Genomic DNA, 15,730 nt, shown 5'->3' with positions numbered 1-15,730 from the left:
TTGTTATTTTATCCCTTACTTTTTTCTAATTTAAAAAGAAGTGAAAGGAAAATAAAGCAAGTTAAGAAATAAAGCTAAGGATAAATCCTTAATCATGTTTGCAGCTCCTCAAACATATTGTTTTTATTATGCCATTTACATTTTTAACTATTTTACTGGGCAAAAACAATGTGTAATCAAACAATTAGTAATAAGAATTTTCTTTTATAAATATTTAAGATATTTGTTTTTTTAAATACTTAAAAATGTATTTAAGTGTAGTGCACTTCCATTTCCCACTCCAAGTCCACTTGGAACCCACTTTTTTCTAATTAGGAGTCCACCTGGAACTGGAATCCAGATGAATTTCCAATCTTGGAGGCAAGGCAAGAAAGAGGGGTATCTTTGGTGCGAGCTGCGACGTACGGTTGCTGCGCTGTTTGTTTCAGTTGTTGCCTTGCGTTGCTTTTGTTGTTCGGCTGTCAGTTGTGCAGCGCGTGCTTCATTTATCAAAAAGCAATTACAATGTTATTTCGATAAAGATGCTCCAATGCTCCCAATGGACACGCCCACACTCTCGCACCCGACCCCGCCCCCGCCCCCGCCCCCGCCCCACGCCCTAAGAGACACACAAACACACCACACCCAAGCGAACACAAAAGAAATGAGTTTGGGGGGAGGGAGGGAAAGGAAGAGGGAAGAGAGGGCCCACCTGCCAAATCCAAATCATTTGCCAAATTCCGCCTCTCTTTCCCCTTAACCCTTGGCCGCGCCCGCGCTCCCAGCCCCATCCTTAACCCCTAAACTGGTCCCACCCCGTTTGGCTTTTTGATTTTTATTTTGTAATATAAATTATCAAACAAAGGCAAAGAGGCGACAATCTAAAAACGCTAAGCAACTAGGTTGTTGGTAAAATAACAAAGTGTTTTAGAGTTATCAGAATAAGTCCTGGTTACTTTCCAAATCGAAACATATTACAAAAATGGATAAATATTAAAACTGTTTGTAAAACCTACTAAAGACATGTCAGGATAGCAGTTTTTTTCTAAGGACCTGCTGCTATTACTTTGACCCCGACTGTTCGTATATGGAGTACCTACAAACATATTGTATTACAACACGATGGAGATGAAAAAAAGTAAAAACAACAAAAATTATTAATTCTAAGTAGACAAAAGAAAGAAGTGGACGAAGACGGAGGAGATGGAGGAGCAGATGAAGCGCAAAGCAAACCAAATAAAATTAGACTACGACTAAAAGGCAAACGAGGAGAGCAGAGAAGAGATAACTTGGCTTTTTGGGTGGTTTCTGGGGGAGGAAGGCAAGGGGCAGGGGGGGGGCGTGGAAAGTGGGCGGGGTGGGTGGAAAAGCGAGCATGTGTCTGTGCCATAAAAGGTTTCTCATTACACTCTTGTTGTTGTTCCCGTTGTTGTTCTTCGTTCACTGTTTTGTGTCTTTCTTTTTTATTTCGGCCAAGGGTCGTCGCATCGTTGCACAAAATTACTTTTTTCCCCTCCTCCTAAGAGCGCCAGCGGGCAGGGGCGGGGAGTGGGATGTTAGGGGGCGAGGAGATTGGCCAAGGGAATAAAACAACTACAACAGCAGCAGCAAGCTGCCAAACACTGTGAGAAATACGACCCATTGCTTCAAAAGATTTCAAATGAACGATGTCCGACAGCCTTCTTCTTGAAATATACATGTCTCCAGATTTTTTAAGCCTTATAAAATAAATAAAGCTAAATGTTTGTGAGAACTATCATCATGGCTTATCAAAAAGTTACATATGTACAAAGGAATAATAGAGTCTACAAATTTCTGTATGATTACCATTATATCAACTTTCAAACATAGTAGTTGGTCAAATTTCGGTTTTTGCCCTGTTCAGAAGTCGACAAACTTTGTCAGCGAGTTTAAGTGTGCGCGAAATGTCCTCATTATACAATCAGGCGAACTTGTCATAAAAGGATATTTAAAACTTTGCCTTCCGCTGGTAATTTACCTTTTTCTTAATTGGCATCAGATTCGCCCCCTTTGGCCCCAATTGTTCGCTCAGTGCAGCGGCGGCAGCCCGAAGGGCGAATTCTGTTCGAGGCAGCGTTTTCCGGGTAGAAGGGCAATTTTAGTTCCCGGGGGCGGGGAAGTGGGCGCCAAAGCGGCCAAGGCTGGCTCGGAAAATTGATAAATTTCTGTGGCAAATTTCCACAAATATCAAAAGATTAGAGCAACTTTTCAATTAAGAAATGGAAACTAATCTCAATCATTGCAGCGACAGACGGCTCCAGAGCTCCGCTAGCCCCACAGTTTCCCCTTTTCGGGCTCCCACTGGGGCTACAGTAAAACTCTGCTAATCCGAACTAACAACTACACTGTGGAGTACCGAGTTGAAGTCGCTGAAGTTTTTGTTATTAATCGGTAATAGTTTAAATGGAAAAATTCTGAGGGAACTGCAAATAACCATTGCATTTGTTATCATCCACTTACTTAAGACTTCAGGAAAGCATATGAACATGTGGCTTCGATCAAATATCCCTCTCTTATCATAATAAACTTCATGGGCTAGTCATCACTATCCCATAGTTACAATATTTATTTCTTTCTTTAGTGAGGACCCACTGTACTCGCCAGCGACGTCGACTGCGGCGCAGGCTAAGGCAGAGCGGCTGCTGCTGATACTAATACTGATGGAGATGCTGAATCAGTTTGATTTCGATACGGAGATACGCTCGCACACACAGCCGCAGATGCCTGTGCTGTTTATAGCCAGCACACACCCACGTGGCACAGGCCCTGGGGAGAGGGAGGGGGGAGATGGGCGGAGTGGGGGAGTGGAGGAATGGAGGCAGAAGACGAGCGGGAGGGGGAGAGCGAAACGAACAGGTTGCACGCAACACGTTCGAGTTGGCCGTCCTTATCCTGGATATCCTTACATCCCGTTCTCCTGCTAGCCACCAAAGCCAATGCGTCGGCGCCTCCGCCTCGCCCCCCTCTGCAGGCAGTGCACCCCGCCCCTTGCCAGCCCCACCACTCAGCACGCCTCTTTTGGCGTGGCACAATTCGCGGGTTCACATTTAACCTTACCAAAGGTTACAATACGTCACCGGAGAGCAGAGGAAGTGCGCCAGTTGAAGAGAGCACAGCAGAGACGGAGGAGCACCCAAAGCAGCAAAGGATAACAAGGAGCACAACAGCAGCGGCGTGCGACAGCTGCAACAGTGATGCCAAAAATATCTAATCAGTGGCCAAGGATCTAGAAAAGGCCGAAAGTACACTGAAAAATCCCCTCAGTAAATCAGGGTTTTAGTTTGTGTATTAAGACGAGTCCAGGAAAGTATAACATCCCATTTTTGGATTCCATTACTTTTCTTGTTTCGTCCAAAATACTGATTATTTTTGTGTGGAAAAAAAGGATCTTAGTTTTTTGGCGAAAATCCGACTTTTTCCCTTCAGATTTTTTGTGTAACTTGGTCAAAAATGGTCAAAAACCTACAAGACGCACTGTTTTGGTCAGCTAACAAGCTAGACAATTGAACGCAGTCATTTTCTGGCTGGTTCTAAGAACTTTAAATTTTTTGAATTTTTCGATTTTTTTGCAAGGGGTAGCATCGTCTTTTTTTGCGAAAATGGGTCAAAATAAAAATTTTTTAACTGTGAATGCCAATTGATTGGAAATTTTATTACGAGTTCAGCAAGGTATGGCATTCCGTTTTTGGACAAATACTTTTCTTTTTTCGCCCAAAATACTGATTATTTTTGGGCGGAAAAAAAGGATTATAGTTTTTTGGCGAAAATCCGATTTTATTCTTTCACCTTTTTTTGTGTAACTTGGTCAAAAATGGTCAAAAACCTACAAGACGCACTGTTTTGGTCAGCTAACAAGCTAGACAATTGAACGCAGTAGTTTTTTGGCTGGTTCTAAGAACTTTAAATTTTTTCAAATTTTCGATTTTTTTGCAAGGGGTAGCATCGTCTTTTTTTGCGAAAATGGGTCAAAATAAAAATTTTTTAGCTGTGAATGCCAATTGATTGGAAATTTTATTACGAGTTTAACAAGGTACGGCATTCAATTTTTGGACAAATACTTTTATTGTTTCGCCCAAAATACTGATTATTTTTGTGTGGAAAAAAAGGATGATAGTTTTTTGGCGAAAATCCGATTTTTTTCTTTCACCCTTTTTTGTGTAACTTGGTCAAAACTGGTCAAAAACCTACAAGACGCACTGTTTTGGTCAGCTAACAAGCTAGACAATTGAACGCAGTAGTTTTTTGGCTGGTTCTAAGAACTTTAAATTTTTTCAAATTTTCGATTTTTTTGCAAGGGGTAGCATCGTCTTTTTTTGCGAAAATGGGTCAAAATAAAAATTTTTTAGCTGTGAATGCCAATTGATTGGAAATTTTATTACGAGTTTAACAAGGTATGGCATTCCGTTTTTGGACAAATACTTTTCTTGTTTCGCCCAAAATACTGATTATTTTTGTGTGGAAAAAAAGGATCATAGTTTTTTGGCGAAAATCCGATTTTTTTCTTTCACCCTTTTTTGTGTAACTTGGTCAAAACTGGTCAAAAGCCTACAAGACGCACTGTTTTGGTCAGCTAACAAGCTAGACAATTGAACGCATTAGTTTTTTGGCTGGTTCTAAGAACTTTAAATTTTTTCAAATTTTCGATTTTTTTGCAAGGGGTAGCATCGTCTTTTTTTCCGAAAATGGGTCAAAATAAAAATTTTTTAGCTGTGAATGCCAATTGATTGGAAATTTTATTACGAGTTCGACAAGGTATGGCATTCCGTTTTTGGACAAATACTTTTCTTGTTTTGCCCAAAATACTGATTATTTTTGGGCGGAAAAAAGGATTATAGTTTTTTGGCGAAAATCCGATTTTTTTCTTTCAGATTTTTTGGCGTTACTTGGTCAAAAATGGTTCAAAATCTGCAGGACGCATTGCCAGCTTACAGCTTATTTTATATATTTTGGCAAACAACAAAATACGAAATAAAGTGAAATAGTTCTCGCCATAGTTATTTTTTGCATTTCTTTATTTCTGGTTTAATACATTGTTGTCCCTACTCATTTTTTATGACAGGGTTTTAATGGTATTCATGATCCAGGGCTTGAGCTGCGCCACGTTAGCGTAGACATTAGGATATGGGCTATGAGCACAGCTTCCATATATGTGGGAAGCGATGCCAACCAGTTTACCGTCGGAGACCAAAGGACCACCAGAATCTCCAAGGCAGGCACTAATTCCCGGAGAAGTGGCAGCTATCTTATCCGCAGATAAGTTCCAAAAGTACATTCTGAAGGTTTCGCGGTCGACTATGTGCACTTCAGCCTTGCGAAGAGTCTCCGGATTCCCGACCTCCGTGTCACCCCATCCGGAAACCAGGGCGGGGGACCCACCTTCGGGAGCTCTATCTGCCAATGGAATGGCCTGTACACTACCACCCATCCTGAGTCTGGTCTGAAGTTGGAGTACGGCTATATCGTTATGCCATACTTCATCTGCGTACTGCTCGTGCACTACGATGCGTTTTATCTTCGCCACCTGACCTCCCTTGCTAGCGTTCGAGGAGCCCACTCTCACGTAGTACCTTGTTGTATCCTTGGAAGCGATACAGTGGGCTGCGGTTAGGAGGATCTGGTCACTGTAAATGACAGCCCCGCAATCCCAATCGCCAACTCGGAGTAAGGCCTGCCTCTGAAATGTTCGCCGGCTGTCCTCCCACAATCCTCTCCGAAATGGATGCGGCGGAGATTAGGGTTGTGCAGGAAATCAGAAGAGTCCACTGGATGAACATCTTGGAGTCGGTTCAAGCTGAGAGTGACTTTACCCCAGACGAACTGACTCTTTTATAGGCCCTAAGTTGCCCACTCCAGTTGGCATTTAACACAAGAATGTGAGCGAATTTCTTCGCTAAAAATATCCACTTCGCACACGAAGTGAATTATTTGAATACCTAACTTTAAAAATAAAAACCAATTTAAAATATCAGTTTTTTCTGAAATGATTTACTACTTTGTTCTGTATGAGTAGCATTCAATATTTGGAACTAATTAAAAAATATAACACTAAAATCACTCGTCTATACATAATATATAAATAATAAGATAAACTATTCCAAAAGAAAGCTAAATCTATAAATCAACACCCAAGGTGGGATAAAACAATGAATTGCCATCACTGAGCTGCAAGGACATCCGGAATGAGAGCGAGGGAAGCAGCAGGCCCAGCTGACAGCCGTGAGACATCTTGATGCCGAGTATTATCCATGATGATTTCCATTATTCGTCTTCCCTGTTTGCGGAGATTCGTCGGGGATTAGGATTACGAGGATTGCAGGATGACGGCGAGTTGAGGGAACAGAGTGCCTGTTAGTTCTGTGATTTGATTCAGTCACGTGTATTGATGCGACTTTCGCAGGGGAGGTGGTTTATTTTTGGGATCTGGGGAGGGCAATCCCTGTTTTGTTTTCAATTATAAAGTTGACTATATCACATGACTGGTATATTGTTTCAAGAGTTCCTCCGTTGCTGAACTCTTCGCTAGGTTGTCCTTCGATAAAACGAAATCGTTCTTTTATTTCGGCTCAAAAGGTTTGTGGAATATAAGTAGATATAAAAGGAAATGATAATAATACAAAAATAATAATATATTGTACAATATGTTAATGTTATTATTTTTTTTTATCTCTCTCTCTTTCTTCCTCGTACAGCTGCGTAATTCATTTATAATCATAATAATAATAATAATAGTTAATGGATTTTCTTTGCTCCCCGATGCCCCTCATCATCGTCATCGGCGACGGCAACTAATCAGTTATATAGTTCTAAGCTGCGACCTGCTCCGTACAATTATATTTATCGTAGATATTATCTAGTTTTCCACAGTGCTATCTGGTTTGCGTTTTCATTTTATTCTTTAGACTTTCTCTGGTTGCTGCTGATTCTCCGCTTTAAGTACGTGCGCACAGGAAATAACAATACATAATATAATATATATCCGCGTGGTCGTGTGTGTTTCTCGGTGTCTTTGTATATATATTTATATAATATGAATGTGTTAACGGGGCAAATAAGAGGGAGTATCAGGGGCTGACCAACAGAAGCCGGAACCGATCAAACAGACTGAGGACGGGGTCAAACAAACACTCTTTACATATAGAAATAACAAATAAACTGCTTGAAATGGCATCAAACACATCATTCAACTCGCTCCATTTCGATTCCTTTAAAATGCTAAGCCTTTTTAAATGCCTTTGCTACATAATTTCACAATCGGTTTTAATACATTTATGTTCTTTCTATTTTCCTTATCTTTTTTCTTAGTTGCCATTCTTTATGGGGATAGCGGGGGTTGACTTTTATTGTCTTAAATTAAAACTGAAAGTTGTCTTTTACACACAAGAGTTTACACACCATTTAAAATGAGACAATTATTAATAATAAAACAAGATAAACGTAAATAATTTGATTTGACAAGTAGTGTGTTCGCTTTTTATATATGTATAGATATAAATTAGAAAAAATATATAAGTTAACTGCTGGGTGTTTCCCTTGTTTCTCCTGCTACCGAGCGCCGAAAGGACTATCTGGACTATCCCGGTTAAAAAACAGTCTGTGTCTGACAACGCTGTGCGCCGATCTGGAAAATGCTCTGACCTAGATGCGGTTGCGATTGCGTGGGTGTATCTGTGTGATAACTTATTTTACAATAAATGTGTGACAACCACAGTATGTGTTTTCTTAGTGTTGCTGTTGCTGTTGCTGTTGGTGTTGCTGCTGCGCAAGTTGCCCGTGTTGAATTATTTCCGATATTAGGCTAATCTGGTTTTGCTTTAATACAGTTGCAGTCCTACTCCTCGACTGCCGCCGCCGGCTGTTGCTCGGGGAATCCGCTGACCTCCGTCTGCTCCACCTGCTGCTGGCCATCGAGCACGTACTGGATGCGCAGTCGCATCCTCAGCGTCGCCTAAAAGCATAGTTTTAGTTGTTAGAGCAAACTAATGAATCTTGTAGCGCAGCACTACTCACATTCGACGTGGCCACCACTCGCATCTCCTGCGTAATTACTCCGCCTGGCGGCAGCACCGACCCGGAGGGCGTCAGCATCTGCAGCTGGAAACTCCTCTGAACCGCCGCCTGAAATGAGTATGAAAGAAAGAAACGTTTATAAAGTGTATGAGGTAAATTGTACATCTTATATCAAAGAAACGTTTTGAACTTATTAAACATGTGATATCTATTCGCACCTTCAGCAAGTACTGCTCTAGCGTATTGTCTGAGCTATTCGTGGTCGTCATATAGATGCGCATGCAGTCGTTGCCCCTGACCGAAACCAGTTGCACCAGCAATCCATCCTTGTCCAGCGCCGTCAGCCTGGGACCCTGCGGAGGCTGCAAAAATACATGGTTAACAAATGGCTAGCCAAATGAATTGGGCACACCTACCACTACTACGTTGTTGGGATTCAGATCGGCCAGCAGGTTGCCGCCATGGCCATCGATGAGGTTGCCCACAGCAGCAGCTGGGACCGCCAAGGGCGCTACTCCAGTCGGGACTCCTCCCAATCCGCCCAGCATACTGGCCAGATCGTTGCCATTTGTGGGTATGCTGACCGAGCTGTCCAGACCAGACCCAAAGCCACCCAGGTCTAGGCCACCCAGCATGTTATTCATGTTCGCCACACTACTCTGATTATTATCACCGGCCAGGGCCAGGATGCCGCCGCCGCCTCCTCCTCCGCCCGCCGGCGCACCCGTCGTCGTGGACGAGGGCGTGGACAGATCCAAATCGAGCAGATCCAACAGATCCTGGTTGTTGGAAACGGGTGCCACCACATCGTTGGCGTTGCGCGAGTTCTTTTTATGCACCGCATTCGAGAGATCCGTGGCTGCCACCAAATCACCAGCGCCGCCCGCCGACAGATCCGTGCTGCCCAGCAGATCAAGCAGAATGTTCTGAAAAGGATTTGGGGGAATGTTCAGATGAGGAATCTTCGGACAAAGTTAACCAACACACCGTATTGTCGCCTAGGCTGTTCATATTGCTTTCGATTAGTGAGTGTCCGCCACCGCCGCCGCCGCCTCCCTCCACGCCGTTCTCAATGACATCCGGGCTGTTGTCGTCGAAGGAGCCACCGCCGCTCTCGCCGTTCTGCGAGCTTATCCTGCTGATCTGCATAGCCGGCATCTTCTCCAGCAGCGGCGGGCGCAAATGCTTGTAATGGCCAAAGAGCTGCGTGAACTCTACGCCTCGCTGCTGCAGATCTACATTCAGGTGGCTGCCGAACGACGTAATCAGCGCCTGGATTTCCCTGTAGAGAGAGATCGAATGAGCTACGGAATCATCACAGCCTTGGAGGCACTTACTCTACGCACTGTTGCAGACGGGTGCTTAGCTTGGCTAGGGAGACCAGAGCATATTGCTTGCTTGTGGTCGAGACTTGAGCAGAGGTTAAAAACTTATGATACACAGCGATCAGATCGCTCTCAGTGGGCCGTTCAAACTCTGCAAGTTAATGGAGGGGATACAAATAATTACAAAGTTAACCTGGTCACTGGCCACTGCCCACTCACCATCCTCGTTGGCGCCGTACATGAAGAGATCGCCGTACTCGCCTATGGCCCAGACGGCGACCTGTAGCAGCGGCTGCTTGTCCTCGCAGTGATTGGCCACCTGCAGCGACTCCCAGAAGCGGTTCGTGATGTACGTCTGCTCCGGGACGGGACTGCTGGACACAAGCTGTATGGTGGAGGAGACGACGTCGTCGCGCACATAATTCCCGGCCGCAATCAGCACACTCAGCTGCGTGTCCAGATGCCAGCGCGTGGTGGGCGAGTAACGCTCGGCGGCGAGGATCATGCCCGAGCTGCACTGCGCCTTGAACTCTGCGTCCGCCTTCTCGAGGAAGAGTAGGAGCTCCTTGGTCATTGTACGTATATTTTGTGCATTGATCAGCGCGAACGACAGCTCCATCGCCCGCCGGCGTATGGAGACGTCCGGATCCTTTAGGCACTCCAGAATGGTGGTGCGATGCCGCTGCACCGCCGACGTGTCCGCGTGCACCGTTCGCAGCAGCGTGTTCAGTGCCACGTAGCGAATGTTCTTGTCCGAGTTGAGCAGGAATCGTCCCAGAATGTTGACAGCCAGGACGCGCAGTCCACCCTCCGAGCTGGAACAAAGCAGCAATCTTGTTAAACGCTCTAATTGAAAGTGGAGTAGACTCACCGTATGTCCATGATGGAGAGCACCGTCTCGTACAGGATCGTGTTGCCCACATTCTTGCTCGTCTCCGTGTTGGTAGCCACCTGGGCCAGGATGTCGTTCATCGCCTCAGAGGCGTCCGGATCGTTGTGGCCCAGGATGCGCAGCAGTCGCAGGATCTTCACCTGCAGGAAGGGATCGCTCACCCCGCTGACGTCGTGCTCCGGCGAATAGCCGCCCAGGATCAGGTTCTTCAGGATGCGCACCAGGTTCGGCACAATCTGGGGGTCATACGGACACCACATTATCTAACTAGGTCAACTGTATGTCATTGCATTATGCAGGAAATACGGAAAATTGTGTGACAGTGAGTGTATCAAAGGTGTGAAAGACAAAGCACTGTAAGAACTTGAAGAGTGCAAATGAAACGAAACGAAAAAGAACTAGGGCCCGGCTCAAAAAACGTTTGAGACGCGGCCATCTACGAAAACACTATATGTACAGGTCGTGTTTTGGGAGCGAATCCTACCAAAAATTGCGTGTAGATCGAAAACTCTTGGCCAAAAGTAAGTTCCCGCTGGCTATGTATATGTCTGTGCAGGCAAAATGGTTTTATGGATCACAAAATTGACACAGATAGCATATTAGGATCAGTCGAAGCTGATCAAAGCGGTTCAGCAGGGGATAAATACAAGCTATTATGGCACTTACTTAAGCAGTTGCGGCCAAAAGTTTAGCACTTAAAATATTTTTTGTCAGTTTACACATTCTAAACCTAAATATTTTTAGACAATACCAGCAAAAGAAGACCTTTTGGTCGAATGAAAGAGCGATCAGATCAAAATATTATCATCTTGTTATCTACAATAGTTCATAGAAGCCCCTTAGGAGGCATCCCAAGTATGCTAACAACTCGTGTAGTTTAGTCTTTATCAAGGCATACAAAATGATTATTAATTATGGGAACTTTTAACAGATAGTTTATCAACGTGACATAATGAATGACTCACTTCAACCACAACTGCTTATATCTTACAGATAGCTATCGCTGCTTTGAGACATATACATAGGCGACAGCAAGAAACTCTTACAAAATGATACGTTTTTACATATTGATATATAAATACAGGTGTGTGGGGTAAGGTAGGTAAAAGGCGTTACAGGTTTATTTGCTAGTTAGGCACAACAATCATACCTCTCGATTTCCGCTATCCTGGCAAGCAAATTACAACAAATTTCATTTTGTGTTTGCGCGGTATTCGAATTCGATCAAAAACAAACAAGCGTTAAAAAATCGTAAGTACACAGGTTGATCGGTTGGAACGAAAAAAGGAGTGTGTGGTGTGTAAGAATCGGCAAAGTAAACGAAAAGATACGTTGATTTGGGTATACAATATGGGCAAAATGGGTGATAGCGGGAAAAATATAAATGTTATATCGACTACGTCTATAGATAAATGGGCGCGCGGCAATTGTACACAAAAACTGGGACTTGGAACCCGCTCTCTGTGGGCGTTTCTTTCTCTTTCCCGAGTGCCCCCCGTAATGAGGAGCTGCAGCAGGGACAGTCGATGAAGTAGGAGGCTCTGCCGTGAACTGGTCCCGAGTACTTGATCCCGCCGCTGGCCACGGCAACTTACCTTCTTGAAATGCATCAGCGTGTCCGAGCTGTTCTCGCACATCTCCGTGATCAGCGTCACGCCAGTGATCAAAATTCCTGCAATGGAAAAAAGTTTCATGAGTTATATATTCACAGCAGGAAAGGAGAGTGCTGAAAGCTAAGTTCTAGTACATATCTGTAGAGTTATACGAACTCATAGCTTAGCTATTTCAAGTCAGTGACTCACAAGCTGTAAGATAAGCCCAAAAATACTTTCTAAACCATTTTTGAAAAACATTAAGGTAGTTTTTATCTAATACTTATACTTCCACTTTAATTACAGGGGAAGTAGTAACCTGGACTTACCATGATTCTTCTCGCTGAGCAGGGAACGCGTGGCCGGCAAGAAGATCTCCATCAGCTCGGGCACACGGCGGATGACGCGAAAGGCGCACAGCGTCGCCTTCTTGCGGATGTACGTGTTCGGGGACTTCATCAGACGCTCCACCTCGCTGGCCAGATCCCGGGCCATTTCCGGGGAGGCGATCGCACCCAGAGTGCACAGGGCCAGGCCCACGACGAACTGCGTCGAGCTGTTCAAGTCGCTGCAATCAGGATTAATAGTGTGTCAGTACTTGGAGATACCCGTTGCTCTTTGAGCATTTACATATTAAGAATAGGATCCATTAAATCTTAAACACAATACAAGAATGGGGCAAAAAAGGGAAAATAGCTCCTGCTAAAATGAGTATTCTACTATTAAAGGGTATTTAACTCTGGAAACTCCCTATAGTTTATTGGGGAGCATGTTTCTTTTGGAGAATTTAGTAGGTACTCGAACATTGGTTTGCCACCATGTGTATTTCTGGTTCAACCGCTTTTAAAGCACTACCTAAGGTGCCAAGAAAGAGTCACTTAAGCACTACTTTGCTGTATTTCCACAAGTGCATAGCGCATTCCCCGGTTGGCTTACTTCTTCAAGCAGTTGGTGATGAGCAGGTGGACATCCTGCCGCTCATCCAGCAGCAGCATGGCGCCCAGGTAGCCGATCCGCTTGTCTGTGAACCGCGTGCTGGCCGTCAGCTTAAGGCACTCCAGTTGGCCAAAGTGAGCCGGATAGCCGAGCATGTGTATGTACAGCAGCTTGGCAATGTTGCGACAGCTGTGGGCGAACAATGCAAACATTATGATTCGATTTAATGGGCACATTATACGGAGCTGACTCACCGCCAGACGGAGTCCTCCTCGCGGAACGTGCTCCGTATGTAGGCGCACTCTTTGTTGACCACCGCCCGCTCCTCCGCGGCGGTTCTGGCGGCGCGAATCTGCCGGATGAGGTCGCGCAGGCGTGTGGGCGTGGGCATTCTGACTGTGGGCGGAGAAAAATGTTAATTAAGCGGCTTTTGTCTGGCAGTTGATCTCGATAACCCCAGGCTGGTCCTTCGCTCTGCTACCAAAGACCATCTAAAGGGTCATCTGTAGATAACTCCCATGGTTCTTCTATTTAGATTCTTAAAAATGCAAATTTACTATATTTATAATTTATAATTTATAATTATTACAGTACAGTAGTTTTACTACTGATACTCCTCTTAATGACCCTTGCACTCTAAACAAATTGAATTACAAATCGGACTTTAAGAGTGTGTGCAGCTAATGGCCTCAAATCAGTGGCTTGAGACAGTTTATGGTTTGTAGATAGTGGTTTGTTGAACATTTGTATACACTAAGCTGTTATTGTATTGTTGTTTATGGAATTCTGATTATAAAATGTGCGTTACTTGTGTTCTAATTTTTTGAGGGGCTTTAAATACTTGTAAATGGAATATATAAATGATCTATATTTTTCATAAAAAACCTAGGTATTTAAAATTTGTGATCTTGTTATCTTAGCGATTTGGGTTTGGAACGGTGAAGGAGTTAAGGGAAACTCAAAAAGTTAAGGTGGTTTTAAGCCTCCGATCTTGTTTTGGCTGATCGCAGGTTCGCAACCTCCTCGGATCGCCCCCAGACCAAGCCGATGACCCTGAGAAAGCTTACCTCTCTCCACCGCCTCTGTGAATGCTTGCCGTATGGTGGCCATGTTGAAGGCTGGATTGAATCTGTGGGGAAGAGTGGTGGGGTTATAGGAGATCTCTGGACGGGGGCTGCGACTAGGATCCTACCCATGCTCGGAGTTCATTGTGGTGGCGAGAAACGTTGAATCACTTGTGTGGCAGCCTTTTCCGCTCTTTAGTCGCACTCTTACTTAATGTCTCTCTCTAGTTTTCCTCTTTGCCGGCCTACGCTTCTTGTGTTTTCTTTTTGTTGCTGGGCGGCGATGCAACAACACAAATTAGCGAAACGAACCAACGGTTTTCCTCTGCAGATCTTCCACGCACAAACACACACACTCCCACACACACACACACACACACACACACACACACGGGGACTAACAGCCGGCCGCTATTTTGTTGCACTCTCGCTCTTTCTCTCTCTCGCCTGCTCTCTCTTTAATAAGCTATTAGGAAAAAAGGTTTAGTTAGTTTAAGTAAAAGCAGTAACAATTACCGCTGACAAAAACTAGATCACCGTTGTTATGAAACTGACATCTCAGCAGGGCGTGCGTGTGTGCGTGAGTGGGCTCAAACAAATACACATGATCTCTTTTCCTCTCCCTCTGGCCAATGCAACAACAAATTCATGTTTTTTGGCCGAGAGCGCAATGCAAATTGATTAAATGATTAATGCACACAAACACACACACGCGTGAAGGGCTTCCAGCGGCCAATTGGAAGGGAGAAACCGAACGGAAACAGTTATCCGAAATACAACTTGTTTACTTGTTTCCACTTAACAAAAAGTGGTTAAAACCTGGCCAAAAACGAAAACAGCTGCCGTCATCGATAGCATAAGTACATACATACATATCGATTGCATTAAAGAATCATGAAACAACAACGTCTCTTCCATACAGTATAGTTTATAGTATATGCATTGAACACGTAGGGTTTTTTGTCAGCGCTCTCCTCGTTTGTTTTCAATGTGATTTTTCGCTGCTAATTTATGCGATTCACTGGAAGGCCCACACACACTGGGCACACACATACACGCTTGCCTGCCTTTTGGGCCAACAAGAAAAGGGCAGCAAAATCTATGGCACACTTTTCAAGGGGCATTTCCGCCTAATCGGATCCGCTGGCATATCCATAAGCGCTACTTTTATAATAACCACCTGCCAGCGAAAAACGCGTCAGCTCCCCAGTGCAAAAAATTTACAACGCGACAAAAAATAAAAAAAACTTAATTTCAACACACACGGCCCGTCGTCGCAAGCACACGCACACACACCTCGCTTCTGGCTGAAATGTTTCTGCAATTTCATTAATTTCTAGCACCCCACTGTATTTACGCTTTAGCACATGTTCGCACGGCCAACTTTGCGCTGGTTATTCGCAATTTTAAACGCCACAAAATCAACGTAACAAGTAAAAAAAAATGTTTCGTCGAGAATATGTTGATGATGAGCGCAACAGTAGTAGTGGGTGCGAGCGAGAGGGCGATATTTACAAGCAGTTCGCAGGAAGGGACTAACGCGTTGGGCAAAAAGGGCCTACTGCGTTCGTCGCACAGTGGGTGTCGGCGAAGTGAGGCTACTATGCAGAAATAACCAACCTATTTAAATCTACAAAAAAAATGTCGTTTCCCTAATTTGGTTAAGCATAAAGTACATTAATACTGTTACCATTTGTATCTATGTAAGGTATATTTAAATGTATGAAGTGCCAAGCAACAAAAAAATTAGTTTGAAGCTAGATTCTAATTGGAAATTGCAGGATGTAGTTGTAACAGCATGATAGTTTTGACAACTTAAGCTGGTGCAAAACTATGTCGAAAAATGTTAATTTTAATATCGATTCTAATTTTATATATTTAAATACAACGAAAGTAAGCTTTTTCGGTATTTTT

The 15,730-nt window shown here is 44.0% G+C and overlaps 1 protein-coding gene across 4 annotated transcripts; it reads right to left on the bottom strand.

Annotated features, from left to right (window-relative positions):
• Positions 1–6,520: 6,520 nt before the first annotated feature.
• LOC108023193 (AP-1 complex subunit gamma-1) lies at positions 6,521–15,324 on the bottom strand. 4 transcript variants are annotated; one of them, XM_017092447.3, is made up of 16 exons: positions 15,174–15,324; positions 13,945–14,089; positions 13,820–13,881; positions 13,007–13,148; positions 12,753–12,941; positions 12,146–12,384; positions 11,820–11,896; positions 11,375–11,392; positions 10,204–10,460; positions 9,552–10,147; positions 9,345–9,483; positions 8,995–9,289; positions 8,424–8,933; positions 8,226–8,369; positions 8,008–8,115; positions 6,521–7,945 (listed from the first exon to the last, which is right to left on the bottom strand). In XM_017092447.3, the coding sequence occupies exons 2-16, from the start codon at positions 13,959–13,961 to the stop codon at positions 7,829–7,831; spliced, it is 2,910 nt and encodes a 969-aa protein (XP_016947936.1). In that variant the 5' UTR covers positions 13,962–14,089; positions 15,174–15,324; the 3' UTR covers positions 6,521–7,828. The 4 variants fall into 4 exon arrangements, with proteins under 4 accessions (XP_016947936.1, XP_050746338.1, XP_043949063.1 ...); XM_050890381.1 differs by having other exon boundaries at positions 15,113–15,316; XM_044093128.2 differs by having other exon boundaries at positions 15,194–15,316.
• Positions 15,325–15,730: the final 406 nt, after the last annotated feature.

The sequence above is a fragment of the Drosophila biarmipes genome, chromosome X (assembly GCF_025231255.1).
Source record: "Drosophila biarmipes strain raj3 chromosome X, RU_DBia_V1.1, whole genome shotgun sequence".
Taxonomy (NCBI): Eukaryota; Metazoa; Arthropoda; class Insecta; order Diptera; family Drosophilidae; genus Drosophila; species Drosophila biarmipes.
This window is presented reverse-complemented; position numbering and strand designations above follow the sequence as displayed.